The sequence below is a fragment of the Chlorocebus sabaeus genome, chromosome 13 (assembly GCF_047675955.1).
Source record: "Chlorocebus sabaeus isolate Y175 chromosome 13, mChlSab1.0.hap1, whole genome shotgun sequence".
Lineage (NCBI taxonomy): Eukaryota > Metazoa > Chordata > Mammalia > Primates > Cercopithecidae > Chlorocebus > Chlorocebus sabaeus.
This window is the reverse complement of record NC_132916.1, coordinates 11,431,869-11,447,129: the sequence shown is the minus strand read 5'-3', so window position 1 is coordinate 11,447,129 and position 15,261 is coordinate 11,431,869. Positions and strand designations below refer to the sequence as shown.

General features: G+C 43.0%; 1 protein-coding gene across 3 annotated transcripts in view; it reads left to right on the top strand.

The window, feature by feature from the left end:
• FNDC1 (fibronectin type III domain containing 1) overlaps positions 1-15,261 on the top strand; it is a 144,623-nt gene that overhangs the window by 102,248 nt on the left and 27,114 nt on the right. For all 3 annotated transcript variants that reach the window (XM_038001172.2, XM_038001171.2, XM_038001170.2), the window contains 5 exons: positions 885-1,073; positions 2,912-5,545; positions 7,289-7,389; positions 9,356-9,467; positions 10,309-10,749. In XM_038001172.2, coding sequence (XP_037857100.2) covers positions 885-1,073; positions 2,912-5,545; positions 7,289-7,389; positions 9,356-9,467; positions 10,309-10,749 — 3,477 coding nt within the window. The remainder of the gene's footprint in view (positions 1-884; positions 1,074-2,911; positions 5,546-7,288; positions 7,390-9,355; positions 9,468-10,308; positions 10,750-15,261) is intronic.

Genomic DNA, 15,261 nt, shown 5'->3' with positions numbered 1-15,261 from the left:
ATCCCAAAGCGCTGGGATTACAGGCGTGAGCCACCATGCGCAGACCCTACTCATATTAATTTGATGTTTTGTAAATCTTGGGTTCATTGAGAGGAAAACAGGCATGACAGTTTTTAGTTGAAGGTGAAAATTATTTTTTAAAATGGGATTCCCTTATGTTATAATATTTCCATGTGAGCATAGACATATTTTAGTTCCTTGGACTGAATTTGCTATGGTTTTCCAAATTCAGGGCTATTATATGACTACAGAGTAAGCCAATTATAGATGGGAACATTAGATATCGCATAAATCTATTAGCAACTTTTCTTCACAGCTCTAAAATGCTGTGAAATATCTTTATCAGCATATACTGAGTAAGAACTTTTTAAATTCCTACAAAAATGAAATTATATTTCAAATATGGAATTTTTCTGGCTCAATGTGCTAACAAAAATAACCCAGGTTAATAAAGTGAAACTCTTGAAGATGTCAGAAGCTATTCAGGATCCATTCCTAGCAGTTGTCACTTCTTTTTCCTTAGTTTATTCTATCAGGACATATCGATCATAGCAAATTAGTAAATAAATACAATTTTAGAAACTCAACGGTGTGTAAATTTGGGGGGAATTGTATGAAGACTGGCCTCCTGGCTTTCATATGTTTAATTTGCTTAAAATAGTGAAGTGCCAGCTAATTAAATACACAGCCCTGTCTGGTTGCCCAAATGAATGTGAGTTCACCTTCTGCTGTGTCTTCAGGCTCCAGCTGGTGACTTGGCGTGCATTGCTAGTGTATTAATTTTAGTAATGCACGTGCTAATTTGTCCTGCCCATATAGTCTGCCTGCTGCACACAGGACTGTTTTCAGTTTCGTCCTTCCAACCATCTGCCAAATCATTTCAGAATACATTCTTTCATACGCCCCGGCTCTCAAACCATTTGGAGCAAAGTCCCTCACCTATCGTGGAGACACTACTTCTGCCCTGGTGGATGGTCTGCAGCCTGGGGAACGCTATCTTTTCAAGATCCGGGCTGCAAACAGGAGAGGCCTGGGACCTCACTCCAAAGCCTTCGTTGTCGCTGTGCCAACAAGTAAGCATTGTGTGTCTATGGCTGTCTTCTCTCTCTCCATTCCTGCTGTTTGTTTTGTGTTACTTTGAGTCATGCTCTTGGGTTTGGAACTTCTTAGCGATAATTTTTCCGGGCTCAGTTGCCTATTGATTTTTAAAATATTTTTGTGTTCCCTTTAGAAATTAGTCTTCTCAAAGATTAAAATGTTGTTGATTATTGATAACATTAATTATTATTGCAGTATGATTAATGTATTAATTATATGATTAATCTGACATCACTATTAATTTTAGGCATGTGGTGACAGGGAAAGAACATTTTTAGAAATGGTAATGTGGAGACTGAGATGGGCAGATCACGAGGTCGGGAGATCGAGACCATCCTGGCTAACACGGTGAAACCCCGTCTCTACTAAAAAATACAAAAAACTAGCTGGGCGAGGTGGCGGGCACCTGTAGTCCCAGCTACTCGGGAGGCTGAGGCAGGAGAATGGCGTGAACCTGAGAGGCAGAGCTTGCAGTGAGCTGAGATCTGGCCACTGCACTCCAGCCTGGGCGACAGAGCGAGGAAAAAAAAAAAAAAAAAAAAAAAAGAAATGGTAATGTGACATTTTTCATTGTTAGCTCTCTTCAATTTCTATGTAGCTTTAAAAATGTTTAGTTTGCAAAAGCAGAAAGGACAGGAGATGGGTGGGGGTTAAAAAAAATTACCCACTGGGTACAGTATTCACTGGCTGGGAGATGGGTTCACTAGAAGCCCAGGCTTCACCATGATGCAATATATTCACGTAACAAACGTGCACGTGCAACCCCTGAATCTAAAATTTAAAAAAGGTAAAATTTAAAAATAAGATTAAAGTAAAATTTGTGGTTTGTATTCCATCATTTGGGAGTGCAACTGTACCCAGAAGGATTTCAGTTGTCTAGCTCACCTGATCCATATCCAAACCAAACACATTAATAAAGATCCACAACCGGAGGGGAGTGTTTTTGGACCATGTTTTCTTTTCTACTTCCTCACATTTATGCTGGATATTGGCAGCTTTTCCTTCACTGTGTGCTATGAAGACCCATGGTAGACTGCAATATTAGACAAGTTTGTCATGGAAAAATCTGTGAAATGGATGACATTTGCCCCTCTGGCACTCTCACTGCAATATAGGTTCCTCTCCCCTATAGAATCTCTTCCCTCAGTCAGTCTGCTCTGAAGACAGGGTGATTACAGTACATTTAATATAATGTTTGCCTATCCCCGGAGTTTTTATTTGAGAATTATAAATGTGTCCACTATTAATGGAATTTTAAACAAGAAGGAGGAAGCAGGTAAGGACATGTTATGGGAGGAGGGAACTTTTGTAATGCCTTAAAAATGACAAATCGGTTGCTCGTCACACATTCCCCATCACTTTGAGTATAGATTGTTCAGCAGTTTGCACCAGGTGTATTTGTGTTTCTTGTCTATTAAGGATGGCTATAATGCATTTGTAATACATTGACAATTAGTTATATTAAGAAAATCCTATATAAGATTTTACATTTATAAAATAAATGAGTTACTTCAAAGTACTCATTTCAGAATTTCTTCACATAATAAGATGTGACATAACCTGGTTCAACAGATAGAGATTTAATTCACATATATTTTCTAGGACTATATTTGTTACTTAAAGCAAAATATAAGTTTTAAAAAGAATGCTATCATTGAGAAAACACATTTCCAGGGTTCTAAGGAATTAAAAGTTAGCCATTATGACTACTGATTGGAAATGCCTCCATATGCTGTTTTTCATACTTTGTCTCACCTCCGCTTTCGCTTTTGAGTTTCTTCTTTGACAGGCAATTCTTTAAAATCTGTTGCAGCCAGTAAGGCGGAGGTTCAGCAGAAGACGGAGGACAATGAGAAACCCGAAAAACCTGAGCGTTCCTCACCCGCTCCAGCTTCCTCCCAGCACCCCTCTGTGCCTGCTTCTCCCGAAGGGAGAAATGCCAAGGACCTTCTTCTTGACTTGAAGAACAAAATATTGGCGAATGGTGGGGTGCCCCGAAAACCCCAGCTTCGTGCTAAGAAGGCAGAGGAGCTGGATCTTCAGTCGACGGAAGTCACCGGGAAGGAGGAGTTGGGTTCCCGGGAGGACTCACCCAGGTCTCCCTCGGACACCCAAGACCAGAAACGGACCCTGAGGCCACCAAGTAGACACGGCCACGCGGTCGTGGCTCCCGGCAGGACTGCAGTGAGGGTCCGGATGCCAGCGCTGCCCCGAAGGGAAGGTGTAGATAAGCCTGGCTTTTCTCCGGCCTCCCACCCCCGCCCGGGGGCGTCCCCCTCGGCTTCGGCCTCTCCTGCTCACCACGCGGCCACCCAGGGCACCTCTCACCGGCCTTCCCTGCCTGCCAGCTTTCATGACAACGACTTGGTGGACTCAGACGAAGACGAGCGCGCTGTGGGCTCCCCCCACCCCAAGATCGCCTTCGCCCAGCCCCGGCCAGCCCTGTCCCCCAGCCGCCAGTCCCCCTCCAGCGTTCTGCGCGACAGAAGCTCCGTGCACCCCGGTGCAAAGCCAGCCTCGCCCGCGCGGAGGACCCCCCATTCAGGGGCTGCAGAGGAAGATTCCAGTGCCTCAGTCCCACCGTCAAGACTTTCTCCATCCCATGGGGGATCATCTCGGCTGCTGCCCACCCAGCCACACCGGGGTCCTCCGCTCTCCAGGGGCGGAAATGATGGTGAGGACGCCCCAGCCACCAACTCCAACGCTCCATCGCGGTCCACCATATCCTCCTCCGTCTCTTCTCGTCTCTCGTCCAGGACGCAGGTCTCTGCGGGAGCGGAGGCTTCTGATGGCGAAGGCGACGGTAACGGCGATAGGGAAGACGGCAGGAGGCAGGCGGAGGCCACGGCCCCGACGCTGCGGGCCCGGCCTGCCTCTGGACACTTCCATTTGCTCAGACACAAGCCCTTTGCTGCCAACGGGAGGTCTCCAAGCAGGTTCGGCATTGGGCGGGGACCTCGGCTGCAGCCCTCCAGTTCACCACAGTCCACTGTGCCCTCCCGAGCCCACCCCAGGGTTCACTCTCACCCGGATTCCCACCCTAGGCTTAGCTCAGGTATCCATGGAGACGAGGAGGATGAGAAGCCGCTTCCTGCCACCGTTGTCAACGACCACGTGCCTTCCTCCTCCAGGCAGCCTGTCTCCCGGGGCTGGGAAGCCCTAAGGAGAAGCCCCCAGAGAGGGGCCAGCCTGCATCGGAAGGAACCCATCCCAGAGAACCCCAAATCCGCAGGGGCAGATGCACATCCTCAGGGCAAATACTCCTCCCTGTCCTCCAAGGCTCAGGACGTTCAACAAAGCACAGACGCGGACACGGAGGGTCATTCTCCCAAAGCGCAGCCGGGGTCCACGGACCGCCACGCGTTCCCTCCTCGTCCTCCCGCAGCACGGTCACAGCACCATCCCGGGCCCAGTGTTCCCAGAAGGATGACACCTGGCCGGGCTCCAGAACAGCAACCACCTTCTCCCGTCTCCACGTCCCAGCACCAGCCGGGCCCCCAGAGCAGAGACGCGGGGCGGTCACCTTCCCCGCCCAGGCTCGCACTGGCCCCGGCCAGGGGGCCCCGCCCCACGTCCCAGGGCCGCTCCCACTTCTCCTCGGACGCTTACACGGCGAGCTCCCGAGGGATTCTCCCCACAGCCCTCCAGAACCAGGACGAGGTTGCCCAGGGTAGCTACGACGAAGACAGCGCAGAAGTCGAGGCCCAGGATGTGCGGGCCCCAGCGCACGCTGCGCGAGCCAAGGACGCAGCCGCGTCCCTTCCCAAGCGCCAGCAGGTGGAGTCTCCGACAGGCGCAGGGGCAGGTGGCGATGACAGGTCCCAGCGCGGACATGCGGGCTCCCTCGCCAGGCCCAGCCGACCCGGTGGCCCTCAGTCCCGCGCCCGGGTCCCCAGCAGGGCAGCGCCCTACTCGGGGCAGAAGGAGGAGGGCGCGATCCAGGCCACACCCGGGAAGTCAGAGCCTCCTTCCAAGAGGCCCCTGTCCTCCAAGTCCCAGCAGTCGGTCTCGGCCGAGGACGAGGAGGAGGAGGACGCGGGGTTTTTTAAAGGCGGGAAGGAAGACCTTCTGTCTTCCTCTGTGCCAAAGTGGCCCTCTTCCTCCACTCCCAGGGGCGGCAAAGACGCCGACGGTAGCCTCGCCAAGGACGAGAGGGAGACTGCCATCGCGCTTGCCCCTCGCGGAGGGAGCCTGGCTCCTGCGAAGCGACCTCTCCCCCAACCTCCAGGCAACTCCCCCAGGGCCTCCCACCTCCCTTCCCTACCGCCGCCTCGCAGCGCTGCCACCGCGAGCCCCGTCGCGGGCACCCACCCCTGGCCCAGGTACACCACGCGCGCCCCGCCCGGCCACTCCACCACTCCGATGCTGTCCTTGCGCCAGAGGATGATGCATGCCAGATTCCGTAACCCTCTCTCCCGACAGCCTGCCAGACCCTCTTACAGACAAGGTAGTTTATTTTTTCGAATGATCTTTCTTTAAGGTGTTCAGTAGTGTTCATGGCAATGCCTGAGAGGTTTTTATTCTATTTTATTTAGCACCTACTATGTCCAAGCACCGTGTTAAGAACTTTGCACATGTGACATAATTTCATCCTCTGAACGGTCTCTAGGGTTTACATTGTTATTCCTGTTTCCCAGATGGGGAAGCTGGGGCTCAGGATCTGAAGGACTTGTCCTAAGGCAGACAGCTCAAAGTTGCCATTCCAATCCCAAATGGCCTAATTTCACAGCCATTACTAACCTACATTGCCTCTAATTCTACAGTTATTTCACTGTCCTACATTGCCTCTTTGAATTCCTTGGCATACACTCTTAACCTGTGAAAATGTGTCACAACCTTGATGCCCAACTTAGCTGCTGCTTAGTTGTTCATGCGCCCTCATGTGTTTAAGGGATCCATAGTAGCTGGTTAGTTACCTATGTAGGTGTATCTTGTTCTTGTTCTTATCTCGTTCTCATCTTCTGCATGCAAAACTCTCAAGCAAACAAACCCTGACACGAACTCAAATATCTTGGGTATGAATTGCTCAGACAGTGCAATTAGTGAATGTTGTCTAAAACCTCCAGAAAATGCATGTTAAAGATCGTTGTCACAAAGAGGAGTTACAGGTAGATGTGTGCTTTGTATTTCTGTAACAGTGGGTTGAACGAAGTCAGCTATGAACAGGAGTTTATGTCCAGGACAGGGTCTGAGGTTTGTTTTTATTTACCATAAAATTGCATTCAGTTAAATGGTGCTTTAAACTCTTCTTGTGTGTAATTGGGGCTTTGTAGAACATTCTTGAATGAATTTTTTTTTTTCTTTTTTTTTGCTGATCTGGACAATGCATTGTTATTTTAGCCCAATGAAAACACAGAACAATGCCCCATATCAAACTCAGTTTTCCACTAAGATTGGCTGTTTTAGTCAAAGCCACCTCCCTGATAATAGATGTAAAACTCTACGTTCCCTTGTACAGAGTAGGAACTCGATAAATATTTAATAAATAAATGAAGGAATGAGAGAAATAAATGTCTGCCCTGCAAGTAGCGGTCAGAAAGTCCAAGCCCTTTGCCCAGCAGTCAAGGCTGGACCAGAGCAGACTGGAGCTGATAAGAAACATCTCCGTGTGAGGCAGAGACAGACAGAAACAACTGTAAGGGTGCTGCTGCATCTTCTTACTGTCTGAGCAAATACTTCTCAAGCAGCCCCACGGCATTCAGCAAGCTTTGAGACAGCATTGTGCATTTATACTTGGTGATTGGTGATTGGGACCTGAGTCAGCTGGGCATAGCTGTGTTTAGTTTAACATGCCTAGAAAAATGGGACAGCGTCTAGCACATTTTAGACATAATTTTCTCTGTCCTTCCAACCCTTCCTTCCTCCAGCTTCCACATGGCTAAAATAAAACTACAGCTACCAAGGTCTTACGTTTTCTATGGCAAACTTACTTATGCCACACACTCTCATTCTCACAGTATCATCAGAAAGCTGTGACTTTACTGTATTCTTAATTGACATCCAGATCTGTTATGGAGAAGTCATAATTTGAGACTATCATTATCTAATATATTTGAGCTATTGGTTTAAAATTCTGTTTAGAGTTTCTATTTGAAATGATGTGTTACTACTTATGGTTTGGTATGAAGCCAACTTCCCGGGCATGTTGAATTTACCAGGCTCTGTTGTTTTTATTTTTGGTACTGTGTAGGTTATAATGGCAGACCAAATGTAGAAGGGAGAGTCCTTCCTGGTAGTAATGGAAAACCGAATGGACAGAGAATTATCAATGGCCCTCAAGGAACAAAGTGGGTAGGGTAAATTTCTTTACACATACCCGTTGTTTTCATGCTGTTGAGAAGAGAAAAATGGTGGACATTGTGTAATGATAAATGAAGTGGCCTTTGTTTGTTCTTCTCCTCTAGTTTTGACTACTCATATGTACTTGTATAGAGTTTCTTTTAATACTCGGAAAAATCTTTGGTTCTCCTGGTAACTAGCTTGTTTTTTCTCATAGCCAAGATAAGGCATGGGCCTTTGTTTTTCATTTGCCTCAACTGGTTAGGAAGGTCAAATGAATGCAAGGCCCAACCATAGCAATTATAGACCCAATGGATGGCCGTTCAAAGGAACTTATATTTTCCCTGTCCTGGTAGCTTCTATTTATTTTTAGGTTTTGTTTATTGTTTGATTAAACATTACACATATTTTCTGTAAGTCATCTCAAATCCTTTCTAAAAGGACACAGGGTAAAAATGAACGAATAAACAAAAAACCCTGAATGATACTGGAAATTTTTATTAGATCATCTTTTGAATCTTCCAACAATTGTTGGACTAAAATTATTTATTAGTACTTTATGTATGTCTAAACAGCTTTAATTGCTTGGGATTAAGATAAATGTTTAGGAGGTTTTGGTGGGTTGAGGGTAATAGATAGAACACTTTACAATATTCAGGAATTTAAAGTACTTTTTCTAAGAATAAAAAAATTATTTATACTGTAATTCCCGATCAAGACTTCCCATTTATAATGATAAGGTTTAGGGAAACGTACTAAAAGACTATGACATTTTCAGTCATAGGTGATCTAAAGATGCATGTTATCATTTCTTAAAGGAAGAGAAATTTATAGGAGGAAGAATGTACATTAAAGCAAAATGCTATTGCAAACAATTTTGAATGGAAACAGTATGGGGTAGATTTCAAAATAGTATTTATATAAATTTTATTTCAATGCCAAAACAGCATCCACCAAAGTGACTTGCTTATAGGGCTTCCTCCAGTAGCCTGAGTGTGCAAAGCAGTGGTTCTCAAACTTAAGCCAGCTCAGGATCACTGAGGATTTTGTCAAATACCAGTCTCAGGTAGGGCTGGGAGATTTGAGTATCTGACAAGTTCCTATGTGATGCTGAGGCTTCAGGTCCAGGACCATGCTTTGAGAACCACCAGCAAAAAGCACAAGCTTGTTCCTTAATAAAGATAATTATAGCTTTCTTCAAGTTTTACAGTTCCTCAGAACGTGACATTTTTTTGCATGCATACTATATTAGGCAACATGATTACAAATTATATTGTTTTTGTTATAGCAACTTTGATTTTTAACATTAACAGCAAAATGGAAAGATTTTATGTCTTTAACATGCTAGCAATTCACATTCATTGCAAGAAGTTAAAACAATTCGTATTGAAATATATGAAACAGAAAATAAACATTCCTCACCCAAACCACTTCTCAAAGATAACCACTCTTAACCATTTGCAGTATAACCTTCCATAATTTTTTTCTCTGCAGTTTTAAGCTTATATATGCAAATGGATATATTTTTATTTTTGCAAAATAATCAGTCCTGTAATCTGAGTTCACATGTATGTAGAATGTATGTAGAATTGTCTGCATAATATTCTACCATGCGGATGGACCACAAATGATTTAATCTCTCCCCTCAACTGAGAGACACATTGTTTCCTTCTTTCCAGCATTAGACACAAGGTACTTGATGGTAAAAATATTTTGAACATCTTTTGTGATTTGAGAAACTTAAAACAATTTACATATTACGTGGGTAAGCAATTATAATATGAAAGATGACTGCTTCGTACTGTATTTTTTAAGACTTTATGAATCTTAAAAAAATAATGTCTTGACAAAATAATGTCTTCTATTCATATTATGGTTTCCTTCTGTGGAAGCTTCAGGCATATGCACATAGATAGTTGGACTCATGTGACCATTTCAAAATGTCCAATATATTCTTTAATCTATGTCACGGATTTAGGTTGTGGACCTTGATCGTGGGTTAGTATTGAATGCAGAAGGAAGGCACCTCCAAGATTCACATGGAAATCCTCTTCGGATTAAACTAGGAGGAGATGGTCGAACCATTGTGGGTAAGGGAGAACGGTTTTTAAAGAATAAAAGCCTACTGAATTAGCTATAGAATTAGAGCTTCTATCTTCCTTCTCCCTCTAATTTACAATGATTGCTCTTGGTTTGGTTACTTTTACCAATGTGAGAAGAAGAGCCTCAAAAGAGGCAGAACTTGGTGTTTCCCCCAGACAGCTTTAGTTCTCTTCCTGCAGGCTGCACCCTGTAGAAAATGCGGCCCTTTAATTTCTTCTTAAATTGGCCCTTTTAGAGGAGGGGTCCACAAACTACAACCTGTAGGTTGTAGCCCACTACCTGTTTTTGTAAGACTTACTATGAGCTCAGAATAGTTTTTACATGTTTAAATGATTGCCAGAAAAAAGAATATTTTGTGGCATGATAATTACATGAAATGCACATTTCAGTGTCCATATGCAAAGTTTTATTGGAACACAATACACTCACTTAATTATGCATTGTCTAGCTCATTTGTTATGTGCTGTTTATGTATTGTCTATCTTCTTTTTTACACCCTAAAAGCTGATTGAGTAGTTGCAGCAGAGACTATCTGGCCTATAAGGCTTAACATATTTGCTTCCTGGCCCTTTACAGAAGTTTTCCACCTTTAATCCAAAGTAACACTTTCCCCACTTAGGCATAGGAATGAGGCAAAGGAAAGTATTTCTTCCTTTGCTAGATACAAGAGTTATCTCAGGATCGTGGAGCATACTGATGCAATATTCATTTATCCCTTTGCCTTTTACTGATTAAAACATAATACATAAGCTTTGAGAAGACACTTATTGCTTGCTTTTTATTTTCTTTGGATTGTCGTTGCATAGCTATTGGTTGATTTTATTTCAGATCTGGAAGGGACCCCCGTGGTGAGTCCTGACGGCCTCCCACTCTTTGGGCAGGGACGACATGGCACACCTCTGGCCAGTGCCCAAGATAAGCCAATTTTGAGTCTTGGAGGAAAGCCACTGGTGGGCTTGGAGGTCATCAAAACAACCACTCATCCCCCTACCACTACCACGCGGCCTACCACTACGACAACGCCCCTGCCTACCACTACAACCCAGCGGCCCACCACTGCCACCACCCGCCGCACAACCACCACCCGTCGCACAACCACCAGGCGCCCAACAACCACAGTCCGAACCACTACGCGGACAACCACCACCACCCCCCCCAAACCCACCACTCCCATCCCCACCTGTCCCCCTGGGACCTTGGAACGGCACGACAATGATGGTAACCTGATAATGAGCTCCAGTGGGGTCCCAGAGTGCTACACTGAAGAAGGTAACTGACTTTGTTCTAATGCTAACCTCTTATCACGCACACTAGCACGCCACAGCTCAGAGCAGGGTGGCAGAGCCTGCAGGGGAGGGATGAGCGCCGCGCACAGCAAAACAGCAACCTGATGCATTTTTGGTCCCGGCAGGTTTGTCTGACAGTACCATGCCACAGCTAAGGTTGGAAGACTTAGGAAATAAAAATATTGCATGGGACATATTTATATGAAGAAATTATTTCTTGTTGACTTAAAGTCAGATTTAACTGGGCATCCTGTGTTTACCTGGCAGCGCTTATCACAACCCAAGTCAAGAATTTAGCTGAAACTTGTGACATTATTTGTTTGGACTATCATTTCCCAAAGTGTGTTCCAATGGGCATTGTAGATTAGTGATTGTAATATATATGTATATACTTAAAAGGTTCTGTGATTAGCTATGTGATTTAAACAAGGTTGGATAAATTTCTTACTGTTGTAACACTTAGATCACTGAATAGTCTTGTTGAGAATCTCCAAGAAAAGGAATGTTTCCCCAGCATGTTTGGCAGCTGGGCACTTTTTTGATCAGCCCTCCTTTGGAGAATTCTAATCCTCATGTGGCTGGGCTTCCTGTGGGAGTGTGGGCTTTCCACTGGGTAAGAATGCAGGATTTTCCCTTCTTTGCTGATCTGCACTATCCTGCCATCCCTGATCTGAGTCTGTCTTCCTTCTGAAAGTGGCTTGTTCTCCCTGAAGAGCAGGAGCTAGGACGCCTTTATCCGGGTCATCGTGGAGCCCATATATCAATGTGTCTCCATCCTTTCTGCTCAGTCCCCTGCTCAAGCTGCCTTGGAAGAAGTCATTCTAGATTTGCATCTGCCGTGGAGGAGATAGATTCATCTTCTTTCCCTCAGTTTGAAATGAATTGCAATGTCAACTATAAAGCTTAAGTCTTTTTAAACCAAGGCAGAGTGAAGACATTTCCTTTCAGGAATCAAGTCTGGAATTCTTGTGCAGCATTATTGACCACGATAAGCCCAATCAGTTTGAACATGAATACTGTATCCAAAATGGGAATTCTGTTGGAAGTTAGTCTTTCTGTGAAGAAGTTCCAAAGAAACGAGAAAACTTGACACATCTAAAAATTCCACACCAAAGAAACATGGAAACATACAGAGGGAGAGGAACAATGGGAAGAAAATTTCTACTCTGTCCATTGACCCAGTGAGTACGAATTTGAATTTACCTTTGAATTTCTAGTATTAAAATATGATGTTACTTTCCTTGACATCTGACTTCTGCATGCATTAATGTGTTTAATTTTAAAGGGTGAAATAGAATTAAAACATAATTACTTAATAATTGGTTGTAAACAAAAATTGACTATTTTGGATTTGATTTTAATTACTGTTGCTATTATTTCATGTTTTATTTTGTCTGCTTTTATTTAGGCCTTCTAACATGTTCCCTTCATTTACTTTGTATTTTTGGACTTTTATTTAGCATGAAAGTCAATATTTTTCTTGGCATTTTTGTCTCTTATTTTCTTTGCAAATCATGACACATATATGTTCACTCCTGTCCAGTCTCCTGATTCCCTAGTCCAAGCTAAAGAATAGTTTTCCTCTGGACAGCATTTGAAAATAAGTACAAATCAATACAAAGTCTTAGGGAAAAGTTAAATGTGGGGACAGCAATGTATCATCCTCATATCACATTTTAATGCACTATAATTTGTTAGTTTAAAAAGATTTCCATATGGCCTTTCTTGCTTCTACTGTTTCACTAAGAACTTCATTAAACATTTTCTTCTTTATTGACCGTAATCATAGTTATTTTTATCTTTTAATCTTTTTAAAACACTTTCTTGATGTATGATTGGCATAGAAAAAGTTCTGCATATTTAATCCATACACGTCGATGAGTTTGGGATAAGAATACACTCACAAAATCATCATCCTGCTAAGGCCACAGACACATCCGTCACCTTCCAAAGTTGCCTCCAACTCCCACTCCTTGATTGTTAGTATTATTCTTTTCTCTTTATTTGTGGTAAGAACACTCACCATGAAAGTGGTCATTTTTTGTGATAAGAAATTAAAGTTTTACTATTACAAAGATACATGCACACGTATGTTCATTGCAGCACTATTCACAATAGCAAAGAGAATCAACCCAAATGCCCATAAATGATAGACTGGATAAAGAAAATGTGGTCCATATACACCATGGAATACTATGCAGCCATAAAAAGGAATGAGATTATGTGCTTTGCAGGGACATGGATGGAGCTGGAAGCCATTATCTTCACCAAATTAACACAGGAACAGAAAACTAAACACCTTGTGTTCTCACTTATAAGTGGGAGCTGAACGATGAGAACACATGGACACAGGGAGGGGAACAACATACAATGGGGCCTGTCAGAGGGTCGGGTGGAGGAAGAGAGAGCATTGGGAAAAATAACTAATGCATGCAGGGGTTAATATTTAGGTGATGGGTTGATCTGTCCAGCAAACCACCATGGCACATTTTACCTATGTGACAAACCTGCACATCCTGCACCTGTACCCCAGAACTTAAAAACAAAATTAAGAAAAGAAATTAAATTTTAAAAATGTATTAATACTAGCTCTGTTGAGATAAAATTCATATGCCATAAAGTTCATTCTTCTAAATTTAGTGGATATTAATATATTTACAGTTGTGCAATGATCACCACTGTTAGATTCCATAATATTTTCATCACCCCAGGAGAAATTCCATACTCATCAGCAGTCAACCCTCATTCCTCCCTCCTCCCAACCCTGGAAACCACTAATGTACTTTCTTTCTCTATGGATTTACCTATTTGGGACATTTTGTATAAATGGAATCATGTCATATGTGGCTTTTTGTGTCTGGCTTCTTTCACTTAGCATAGTTGCCTTCAAGATTCATTCACATTATAGAATACATCAGTACTTCATTCTTTTTATTCCATTGTATGGATATACAGCATTTTTTCCATTCATTGGTCAGTGGTCATTTGGGTTATTTCCACTTTTTTGTTATTATGAATAATGCTGCCTTGAACATTTGTTTTGTTTTGTTCTGCTTGATCTGACTTCTCCATTGGATAATAAACTCCTTGCAGTTGAGACAATGTCTTCTGCTTCATCTCTAATTCCTTGTGGTACCTAAGTACATACCTTTGGATATCCAAGCAAGACCTTAAGGCATAGGCATTCTCCATGTCCTAAAAGCCAGTGCTTTTTTTTTTTTTCCCTAGGTTCTGTATCTACAGCAAATCTGATGACAGAGGGTGTACACGGAATGTGATAAGCCAGATGAACACCGTCAAGAATTTGTAGCATGACCTTGTTACAGGTTGCAGAAAAACGTCAGTCATTACGGAAAACAGACCTTCCCTACCATAGCTGGGTCTCCAGATAGAAAATATTGAGAAATGCAAACATTCATTTGAGCTGGACCAACTGTACAGTGTGCAAATATCCTTGGGTTTCAAATAGCTGTCATTTACCTTCTGTCTCTAAACTTCGACTGATAATAATTTTTAAAAAATATTTTTTAATATCTCTGGAGCAAAGGCCTTCCTTCTTTGGTGACATTTTCTACTTATTTTTTTCATGGCTACTTGATAAACTACTGAAGAGAATAAACGACACTACTGTGGTTGATGACTGGCAAATGTGTTTATGTGAAGAGGCTGAAGCTTTTCACATTGGTGCTGAGTTGGCTTGTAAAATACCCAGTTGCACATAGTTCTGAATAGTTTAAAATGGCATTCAGGTGGGCCAAAGTAAGGTGGTCAACTTTTTTTTTTTTTTTTTAATTGTAAATATATTTCATTACATCTGGAAGTTATTTTTACTTGGAGTCAAGATGGTTCTATTTTAGAAAATTTCTGCCTGAGTTTATTTGGTCTTAAGAAAAAGAACACTGAAATCACTCAGTAGATTGTTTACTTAATGCCAGAGGACTTCACTGTCACTCATCTCAGGAAGTGAACTCGTTTGCCGGTAAACACATCATTTCTGTAGCCTGCTGCATGCACTGGAGTATTTCAGCACCTCATGGAGTTACCCGTAACACCAGAGTCCATGAAGGAAATGGTGTACTTTTCCCTTTTCTTGTTCACCCTGGGATGCAGAAACCTCACCATGTATTCATTTTTGATCCGGCCAAAAACAGTAATGAAAAGAAATGACACTGAACTGATAATGAGGAAAAGCAAGACGATATTCCTAAAGGTTAAATTGACAAGGGAAAGAAAATGGTAGGCCAGGAAACAATGGCAAGATAATCCCAAACTTTACAGGGTGTGAACCTGAAAACTGATTTGAACAAGCTCAGAAGTAATTTGTCTTGGATCCCAGGCATATTGACATTGGAATGACCGAAGGAAAGTTTGTGTTTAATAGTTTTTCATGAAATGACCATTCCACCCCTAAACGGATGGATAATTTACAACTTCTCTCTGCTTAATATTCATTGGCTGAATCAGAACACACCAGAGTCATTGCCTCAAGGACCAT